At 44.4% G+C, this 10,478-nt stretch overlaps 2 protein-coding genes across 2 annotated transcripts; both read right to left on the bottom strand.

The window, feature by feature from the left end:
• Positions 1–2,027: 2,027 nt before the first annotated feature.
• On the bottom strand, positions 2,028–2,612 carry LOC109569487 (RNA polymerase II subunit A C-terminal domain phosphatase SSU72 like protein 3-like). Its single transcript, XM_070803803.1, has one exon. The coding sequence runs from the start codon at positions 2,610–2,612 to the stop codon at positions 2,028–2,030; it is 585 nt and encodes a 194-aa protein (XP_070659904.1).
• Positions 2,613–8,556: 5,944 nt separating this feature from the next.
• On the bottom strand, positions 8,557–9,141 carry LOC109569486 (RNA polymerase II subunit A C-terminal domain phosphatase SSU72 like protein 3-like). The gene has a single exon (XM_070803802.1). The coding sequence runs from the start codon at positions 9,139–9,141 to the stop codon at positions 8,557–8,559; it is 585 nt and encodes a 194-aa protein (XP_070659903.1).
• Between the last annotated feature and the right edge of the window lie 1,337 nt (positions 9,142–10,478).

Raw genomic sequence — 10,478 nt, 5'->3', positions numbered from 1 at the left:
AGTGATGGGACCAGATGCCATGATCTTCGTTTTCTGAATGTTGAGCTTTAAGCCAACTTTTTCACTTTCCACTTTCACTTCCATCAAGATGCTTTTTAGTTCCTCTTCACTTTCTGCCATAAGGGTGGTGTCATCTGCATATCTGAGGTTATTGATATTTCTCCAGGCAATCTTCATTCCAGCTTGTGCTTCTTCCAGCCCAGAGTTTCTCATGATGTACTCTGCATAGAAGTTACTAAGCAGGGTGATAATATACAGCCTTGACATACTCCTTTTCCTATTTGGAACCAGTCTGTTGTTTCATGTCCAGTTCTAACTGTTGCTTCCTGACCTGCATATTGGTTTCTCAAGAGGCAGGTCAGGTGGTCTGGTATTCCCAGCTCTTTCAGAATTTTCCACAGTTTATTGTGATGCATACAGTCAAAGGCTTTGGCATAGTCAATTAAGCAGAAATAGATGCTTTTCAGGAACTCTCTTGCTTTTTCCATGATCCAGCAGATGTTTGCAATTTGATCTCTGGTTCCTTTGCCTCTTCTAAAACCAGCTTGAACATTTGGAAGTTCACAGTTTACGTATTGCTGAAGCCTGGCTTGGAGTATTTTGAGCATCACTTTACCATCGTGTGAGAATCCACATTTAGAGGAGTTCAATGATGCTAAAGCTGAAACTCCAGTACTTTGGCCACCTCATGTGAAGAGTTGACTCATTGGAAAAGACTCTGATGCTAGGAGGGATTGGGGGCAGGAGGAGAAGGGGACAACAGAGGATGAGATGGCTGGATAGCATCACTGACTTGATAGACGTGAGTCTGAGTGAACTCCGGGAGTTGGTGATGGACAGGGAGTCCTGGCGTGCTGCGATTCATGGGGTCGCAAAGAGTCAGACAGGACTGAGTGACTGATCTGATCTAATCTGATCTGAATACTCCTCTACTGAACCTCAATGAACTTTTTTTTTTAAATTTTATTTTACTTTTAAACTTTACATAATTGTATTAGTTTTGCCAAATATCAAAATGAATCCACCACAGGTATACATGTGTTCCCCATCCTGAACCCTCCTCCCTCCTCCCTCCCCATACCATCCCTCTGGGTCGTCCCAGTGCACTAGCCCCAAGCATCCAGTATCGTGCATCGAACCTGGACTGGCATCTAGTTTCATACATGATATTTTACATGTTTCAGTGTCATTCTCCCAAATCTTCCCACCCTCTCAATGAACTTTTTATGCATGAAGAAAATCCTCTTGAGGTAAGAGCGATTTACCTTGTGGAATTCATTCAGCTTGAACAGTAAGAAACCAAGGTGTTCCTGTTGTAAGATCTAACCCCTACCAAAAATTAGGAGATCCATTTTCTATAAACTAGAAGCTTTTATTTCATTTCATGAATATTGAATTGAACAGATCATGCTCACATTTAGCAATCAATGCCTACTATTATCAAACCTGAGTTTCTATGAAAGTAGCAGTTGCCAAAATACATACAGTCTAAAAATAGATTTCTAAAGTTCAAACATTAAATATAATCATATCTCACTAAAAAGAAAAATTCATTTATACTGATGCATGATACCAAAACGACAAAAGGAAATTGTATTAAAATGATGAAGTAAAAGAAATGATGGAATGGAAATGGTGTGGGGTTTGTTTGTTCTTCTTCCCTGAATGTCCTTCAACGCATCACTGGTCCATTGTAAACCTTGGTCTCTTGATGTGGATAATGGAGTCCTCTAGGTTAACTTCCTCGCAGAGCCCTGTGAGCCCTGAAGTGTTCCTTCCAAGTCAAGAATCCATACCATCAACCCCCACCATGGAAGGGTTTGGATGCCTCCAGGGCGTTCATGTTACTTTGGCAGAAAGAGATTTCCTTCTCCACTTCCTTCCCAGGCTGGAGTGTACCTGGAAAAAGTCATGTAGATGGCTTTTAGCAGAAAGGCCTTGGAAGCCGCTTCTGACAGAAAATAACCACCTAGCCCAATGTCCAGACACAAGTACTTACCAAGAGGAGCGGCAAGCAGACAAGATCCTCAGTAGAAGCAGACCGTGTGCAGAAAGCTCTTGCCAGTTTTGCGCTCGGCTGCCAGGAGCACCTGGACCAGAGATTCCTCCAGGTTGTCTGCCTGCTGGAGGCGTTCGCAGAGCTCACAGATGATGAAAGACCCAAGCGTGGCCTCCTCCAAGTTGTCGGCCATGTCCACGTTGATCACGTGCACAGGCTGGAAGGTCTCCTGCTCTCGGACCCACAGCTCCTCCACCACCCTGTCGTAGACGCTCTCCTCACAGGTGAAGATGACGTCAAAGCGATCTCGGCACTCTTGAAATCTTTCCGGGCGAGGCTTGATTCTCTCGTTTCTTCCCAAGGTGTGTAAGATGCCGTTGCTATTATAGCGTTGTCGGTCTTTGCGCACAAGGTCCTTGCGCATCTCCTCATAGGTGGTGGAGAAATCGTAAACCACGGGGAGGTTGCGTGCAGCTCCTGGGAGTGTGACTCGAGACCCAGCTCCGAAGGACCTGACTCGGAATCCTTTCCTCCTGAGGATGCGGTGGGCCTCCATGCTCCTGTTCATGTTGCTCATGCAGACCACAGCCACACTGAGCGGATACGAGGGCATGGTGGCGCCACTTGGGACTCCAGCCAGACGCCTGGACTTCAGGGGCTGAGGGAACTCTGAAGGCCAGGGGATGACCGACTGGGTCCAGTTCTTCCAAGGAGTGTTAGAGTCAAAGAAGAAAGAGGGCGTTTATATGGAGGCACTTGTCCTCAGTGGGAGGAGAAATCTTGATTGATGATTGGCTTAACTCTTGACTGATTGGATTTGAATGGTGGGCTGGGAGCAGAGAACCCAGTGCTGTTTTCTGAACAATCCCAGTGATGCAATCACCCAACCTCAATGCCACTATGTGCCCACCTAACCCCCACCCCCCTCCTGAGCATTTTGCCATCTCCAGTTAACCCTATCTGTGCCTGTGTGTATGGGGCTAGAATTGGTATCAGGCAAAACAACTAGACACTCACTGGCTTCTCACCAGCCTTCCAAAGAGCTGAAGACATGCATGTGGAAAAGGTCTTTGAGATTCCTGAGCCTTCTAATACAATGATGCAAAGAATGACAAAGAATGACAGGGGTTGTTCCCCGGATTTTCATTTTAGAGTTCATACTCCAGCAGAGCAGTTGTGAACTGTGAACTTTCAGATGTTCAAGCCGGTTTTAGAAAAGGCAGAGGAACCAGGAATCAAATTGCCAACATGTGCTGGATCATAGAAAAAGCAAGAGAGTTCCAGAAAAACATATACTTCTGCTTTATTGACTATGCCAAAGCCTTTGATGGACATAAGTTTGAGTGAACTCTGGGAAATGGTGATGGACAGGGAGGACTGGGGTGCTGTAATTCATGGGGTCACAAAGAGTCAGACATGACTGAGCGACTGAACTGAACTGAGAGCAGTGTGCTAAATCCTAGGAAGGCATTCATGGCTCTTCTTATCATTCAAGAAAAGCATGCACCAGTGTCAAAAGCAACCTCTGGAAAATATGACTGCCATTTGATAGGGTTTCACAAGTTGGAAGAACACCACATTTTTTTCCCTTTCTCTTTTCTTCAATTCTTCAGAATTCTGGAGTGAACTGAACAGATCCTCCTCCCTTATCGTGTCTCCAAAAGCAGCTCAGTCTGAACACTCCATACTCAAAATAGAAGCCTTTTCATTGCTTTTTTCCATTTGCATAGCTGGTGAAACAACCGTACAGATATTAAACTTGAGGTTGGGACATTGACCACTAAGGAGACTTAATGCTGTCTTCCTAGAGCCACAGACTGAGTGTTCAGTCCGTTGCAGTGATTCTCCGAGTGCAAAGAGTCCTATGTCAGTAAACAGCCCAAGTCTACTCAAAGTGTGACCCCCAGAGCATCAGCATGAACTGAAGGGGAGCTTGTTTAACCTGGAATTGGACTCCCAGACCACTGAATTGGATTTCAGGCATGTGCACTTAAGATTTAGAGCAAGTTGACTAATAGCAGGGATTTCAGAAACTTGACTGGACCTCGGAAGTCGCTGAGAAGCACTGCCTCTAGATGGGAGGTTGAATATTCTGAAGAGAAAAGCCAGATTAGAGAAAAGGCCAGGCACACCTGAAAAGGTAGTCAGCTCTCAAATATGATGTGACAATGTTTTTTAATAGTCACTGCCTGAGACCTGAGAGAGAGAGAGAGAGAGAGAAGAAAGATCTCTGAGCCCAAACTACAATCATGATACTACAGGAGGAAGTTATTTCATCATGGTCCTTTCTCTTCATAGGATGGCTCTAGGGTCACACAGTGGGGAAACCCTCTACTTCTGATCTGCTTTGTGTGCTCCTGAATTTCTCTCTGAGACTCAGGGTGGGGATGGGGGGTTCTTGTTCAGCATGCCAGCACTGTGGCAGCCAACAGTTGAGCTCTTAGTGCTAGAGCAGTGCTCTGTCTGCAGTGCTGGTAGAGGAGACCTTACAGGGCAGGGTTTCCTTCACTTTCTGCCAAATCTGAGCCCTATTTAACTGGACACCATCCCTGTTTTTCACCTTGAGATAACCTTGAATATGTTTTCATTTATATGAAGATTGATTTCCTTTAGAGTCAGTTCTCTTTTGAATGATGTCAACATCTTTTTTAATGATTACTACCTCTTTTCTTTCTTTTTTTTAAAAAATCAATCCTGTAGACAAAATCTCTTCTCCTCAAAGTTATCTTCTGACTTTCTGGACTTACCACTCTGGGGAAGCCCATATTCTGTCAATTCTGGATGTAAAATCAATAGATACAGGTCAAATACTTAACAAACCCTACAAGTGCACACATCACCCATTCAACACCAACAATATTTGGCATTATCACTTCTTCCCCAACTACCTTTTTCTGCACACTCCCTGCGAGAGCAGCTTCCATACTTCCACCCAGATCTCTGCCACTACATCAAAATCCAAAGCAGGATATTCACCAACCTTCAACCACCCACCTTCCAATCTTTTGTTTCTCTTTTTCAACTCTAATAGCTCTTAGACAAACTATGCTTCAGCATCCATTTCATCCAGTTCCGTTCCCCTTATTTTTCCATGGATACTTACTATGTTAAGAGGCATTACTGTAGTCACTTCTGTGTAACATCTACAGTTTTTGAACCAGTTGCACTCTCTCATATTTGACTCCTGCATATCCCCACAGACAGGAATTCAACCAACAGCTTTTTCTGCATGTGGATTTTCTGGCAAAATAAGTTCACCTGGACAAATCATTTCTCTTTCTTTCAAAGGGCTCCTAAATCTCCCTACTTCAATTTTGTGGTCCCATCATTGGAAAAGATGATCTCAGCTGACTCCTACTCCTTCTCCATTCCTGACCGTGACTGTCCACCCTCAGATGAGAGACTGATCTTGAATACCACTGACTCTACCAGGAAAGAAAACCGTCATCTCCCTACCACTGCCCTCTTCAGATATAGATGCACCTGCTCACATGTGGGGAAAGACAGAAATTGAGAGTGCTTCTATATCCATCCCTCTCTCTTCTCTTCATCAAGTCTTGTCTTTTCAACTCAAATACCTCCCTCTGCTCCCACAGCTTCTCCCCCTATGCAGAGCCACCTCCCTACTCCTCAGTGCACTCCTGTCCTCAGAATGTCCTGTACTCCCTGATCCCTCCAGACCCATGGAACTCCATGCCACCTACACAGATAAAAAAGTCCACACTTACTTTCTGATAGTGAGTAAACTACTTCACCATACCAGCTACCTCTCCTTTGTTTTCTCCTGGAAGTCACATAGGACTTGGTGGCACAGCTGGTCAGAACCAAGAATGTTTCACTGCCGAGCAATGCAGATCCATTTTCGGAGGAGCACAAAACAAAAAAACAACGAATGTTTGAAGTGAGAAGTAAATTCTCAAGAGAAAAGAATGCTTTTCTACATGGGATTTATAGGCTTTAAAAAAAAGGAGATCAAGATACCCAGTTGGTAAGATCCATCCCCTACCACAAATGAGAAGACACCTTTTCTTAAATTAAAGAGTTTTATTTTGATTTATGTCATTTTGTTTATTTAAATGAGCTACATAGTTCAACAGATAGGGCTTCGATTTTAGTAATAAATGCAACCACGGGTTACAGCGATTTCTAATTTTCTTTCATAAATAAGCTATTTGATTAAACAAATCATGCTTGGATTTTCCCCTAAAAAAGCCACACATGATCTACCCTGAGTTTCTAATAAAGTAGGCATTCATCAAAAACAAACACTCTAAAAGCAAAAATATTTCCAATTCAATATAATTTCGATTCAATGTATTCCCATCCCACTTAAGAAAAAACAACCCGTCGTATCGACACCATGCCAAAAGGACAAAAAGAAATCAGTATCCATATAGATCAATAAAATAGAAACTGTTCCTTTTTCTCAGAATATCCTTCAATGCATTGCTTGTCCTGGGCTCTGTGATCAGCTTTGATTGTCCATCCAGAAGAGAGTCCTCGAGATTAACCTCCTTGCAGAACCCTGTGAACACTGAGTCCTTCCTTCCAGGTCCAGTTCCACACCATCGTTCCCCACATTGGAAGGGTTGGCATGTCATGTTGGCATGAGAGGGTTCCTATTCTCCTGACAATTCTTTATGTGAAGTCACTAGAACAGGTCCCATTCATAGCAAACCCAACCAGCACAAAGATCACCCATTCAATATCAAAGATATTCAGTGTTGTTACATTTGTCCAACTGCTTTTGTCTACACCTTCCCCCAAGACAGCAACTTCCCAAGATCCATCCAGATCTCTGCAGTACATCTAAACCTGAAGCAGGACACTCATCAACCTTCAACTGTCAACCCTCAAATCTTTGTTATTTTTTCAGCTCTAAGGACTCTTAGACAAACCATGTCCCACCATCCATTTCATCCAGTCCCATTCCCTTTAACTTTTCCATGGACACTTTCTATGTTGAGTTTCCTCACTGGAGTCACTCCTTTGGAACACCAGCCGCACTTTTACATGCTTTATCATATTTGCCTCCTCCATACCCCTACAGACAGGAAATCAACCAAAAATACTTTCTTAATTCCTTCCAGTGAATGTTCTGACAAAAGTAAGATCTCCTGGACAGATCATTTCTCTCTCTCATAAAAGGTCCCCAACATTCCCTATTTCCATTTTGTGTTCCCATCATTGGAGATGATCATCTCAACACACTACCGGATCCCTTTCCCATTCCTGCCCTACTTACCTCAACATCAGATGAAAGACTGACCTTGAAGCTCATTGAATCTACCCAGAAAGAAACCCTCACCTCCCTACTGCCAGCACTGCCCCATGTGGATAAGTACACCCTGTCACCAGTGTGGAAAGACAGAAAATTGACATTGCTTCTAAATTCTTCCCTCTCTCTCTCTCTCCTCTTCAGCATGTTCCATCCTTCAACTCCACCATCTTCCTAGGATCCCACAGCTTGTCCCCCTGTCCAGAACATCCACTTTACTGCTCAATCCACACTCCTCGGGAAATCCTCTACTAGCTCATCCCATGCCTCCAGGTACACCCTTGCTCCATCCTGCCTTTGCTCTGTAAATAAAGTCCACATCAATCTTCTGACATAGCAAGATACCTCATTCAACCAGGCCAACTCCCCCTTCCTTTAATTTCTGCTGTAAGTTACACATGCCTAGGTGTCATTGCTGGTCAGACCCAAGATGATTCACTTCCCTACACATAGAATCCACGTTTAGAGGAGTTCAATAATCAATGAAACTTTTATGCATGAAGAAAATCCGCTTGAGGAAAGAGTGCTTTACTCTGTGGAATTCATTCAGCTTGAACAGTAAGAAACCAAGGTGTTCCTTTTGCAAGATCCAACCCCTACCAAAAATTAGGAGATCCATTTTCTATAAACTAGAAGCTTTCATTTCATTTCATTAATATTGAATTGAACAGATTGTGCTAACATTTTAGCAATCAATGCCTGAGTTTCTATGAAACTTGCATTTACCAAAATATATACAATCTAAAATTAGATTTTTAAAGTTCAAACATTAAATATAATCATATCTCACTAAAAAGAAAAATTCATTTATACTGATGCATGATACCAAAACGACAAAAGGAAACTGTATTAAAATGATGAAGTAAAAACCAATGATGGAATGGAAATGGTGTGGGGTTTGTTTGTTCTTCTTCCCTGAGTGTCCTTCAACGCATCACTGGTCCATTGTAAACCTTGGTCTCTTGATGTGGATAATGGAGTCCTCTAGGTTAACTTCCTCGAAGAGCCCTGTGAGACCGGAAGTGTTCCTTCCAGGTCAAGAATCCATACCATCGTCCCCCACCATGGAAAGGTTTGATGCCTCCAGGGCGTTCATGTTACTTTGGCAGAAAGAGATTTCCTTCTCCACTTCCTTCCCAGGCTGGAGTGTACCTGGAAAAAGTCATGTAGATGGCTTTTAGCAGAAAGGCCTTGGAAGCCGCTTCTGACAGAAAATACCACCTAGTCCAATGTCCAGACACAAGTGCTTACCAAGAGGAGCTGAAAGCAGACAAGATCCTCAGTAGAAGCAGACCGTGTGCAGAAAGCTCTTGCCAGTTTTGCGCTCGGCTGCCAGGAGCACCTGGACCAGAGAGTCCTCCAGGTTGTCTGCCTGCTGGAGGCGTTCGCAGAGCTCACAGATGATGAAAGACCCAAGCGTGGCCTCCTCCAAGTTGTCAGCCATGTCCACGTTGATCACGTGCACAGGCTGGAAGGTCTCCTGCTCTCGGACCCACAGCTCCTCCACCACCCTGTCGTAGACACTCTCCGCACAGGTGAAGATGACGTCAAAGCGATCTCGGCACTCTTGAAATCTTTCCGGGCGAGGCTTGATTCTCTCGTTTCTTCCCAAGATGTGTAAGATGCCGTTGCTGTTATAGCGTTGTCGGTCTTTGCGCACAAGGTCCTTGCGCATCTCCTCATAGGTGGTGGAGAAATTGTAAACCACGGGGAGGTTGCGTGCCCTTCCTGGGAGCCTGACTCGAGATCCAGCTCCGAAGGACCTGACTCGGAATCCTTTCCTCCTGAGGATGCGGTGGGCCTCCATGCTCCTGTTCATGTTGCTCATGCAGACCACAGCCACACTGAGCGGATACGAGGGCATGGTGGCGGCCACTTGGGACTCCAGCCAGATGCCTGGACTTCAGGGGCTGAGGGAACTCTGAAGGCCAGGGGATGACCGACTGGGTCCAGCTCTTCCAAGGAGTGTTAGAGTCAAAGAAGAAAGAGGGCGTTTATATGGAGGCACTTGTCCTCAGTGGGAGGAGAAATCTTGATTGATGATTGGCTTAACTCTTGACTGATTGGATTTGAATGGTGGGCTGGGAGCAGAGAACCCAGTGCTGTTTTCAGAATAATCCCAGTGATGCAATCACCCAACCTCAGTGGGTGCCCACACAACCCCCACCCCTTCCTGAGCATTTTGCCATCTCCAGTTAACTCCATCTGTGCCTGTGTGTATGGGGCTAGAATTGGTATCAGGCCAAACAACTAGACTACTCACTGGCTTCTCACCAGCCTTCCAAAGAGCTGAAGACATGCATGTGGAAAAGGTCTTTGAAATTCCTGAGCCTCCTAATCCAATGATGCAAAGAATCACAGTGGTTGTTCCCCAAATTTTCATGTTAGAGTTGATACTCCAGTAGAGCAGTTGTGCTAAATCCTAGGAAGGCATTCATGGTTCTTTCTATCAGTCAAAAAAGCATGCACCGATGTCAGTAGCAACCTCTGGAAAATATTACTGCCATTTGATAGGGTTTCACAAGTTGCAAGAACACCGCATTTTCTCCTTTCTCTTTTCTTCAATTCATCAGAATTCTGGAGTGAACCGACCTGATCCTCCTCCCTTATCTTGTCTCTAAAAGCAGCTCAGTCTGAACACTCCATACTCAAAATAGGAGCCTTTTCATTGCTTTTCTCCATTTGCATAGCTGATGAAGCAACTGTACAGATATTAAACTTGGGGTCGGGACATTGACCACTAAGGAGACTTAATGCTGTCACTTCAAAATGACGAGGGCAGAGATCTCTTCATAGAGCCACAGACTGAATGTTCTGTCCATTGCAGTGATTCTCTGAGTGCAAAGAGTCCTATGTCAGTAAACAGCCCAAGTCTACTCAAAGTGTGACCCCCAGAGCATCAGCATGAACTGAAGGGGAGCTTGTTTAACCTGGGAATTGGACTCCCAGACCACTGAATTGGATTGCAGGGACGTGCACTAAAGATTGGGAGCAAATTGATTAGTAACAGAGATTTCAGAAACTTGACTGAACCTCGGAAGTCCCTGAGAAGCACTACCTCTAGATGGGAGGTTGAATATTCTGAAGAGAAAAGCCAGATTAGAGAAAAGGCCAGGCATACCTGAAAAGGTAGTCAGCTCTCAAATATGATGTGAAAATGTTTTTTAACAGTCACTGCCTGAGACCTAACTCATCCTGCCA

This window comes from Bos indicus, chromosome 15, assembly GCF_029378745.1.
Source record: "Bos indicus isolate NIAB-ARS_2022 breed Sahiwal x Tharparkar chromosome 15, NIAB-ARS_B.indTharparkar_mat_pri_1.0, whole genome shotgun sequence".
NCBI lineage: Eukaryota > Metazoa > Chordata > Mammalia > Artiodactyla > Bovidae > Bos > Bos indicus.
The sequence above is the reverse complement of the archived record's forward strand: the minus strand, read 5'-3'. Positions and strand labels throughout refer to the sequence as shown.

Bases quoted from the DNA above. Each gene is read 5' to 3' on its own strand.
- LOC109569487 (XM_070803803.1), bottom strand. From the start codon at position 2,612: ATGCCCTCGTATCCGCTCAGTGTGGCTGTGGTCTGCATGAGCAACATG.
- LOC109569486 (XM_070803802.1), bottom strand. From the start codon at position 9,141: ATGCCCTCGTATCCGCTCAGTGTGGCTGTGGTCTGCATGAGCAACATG.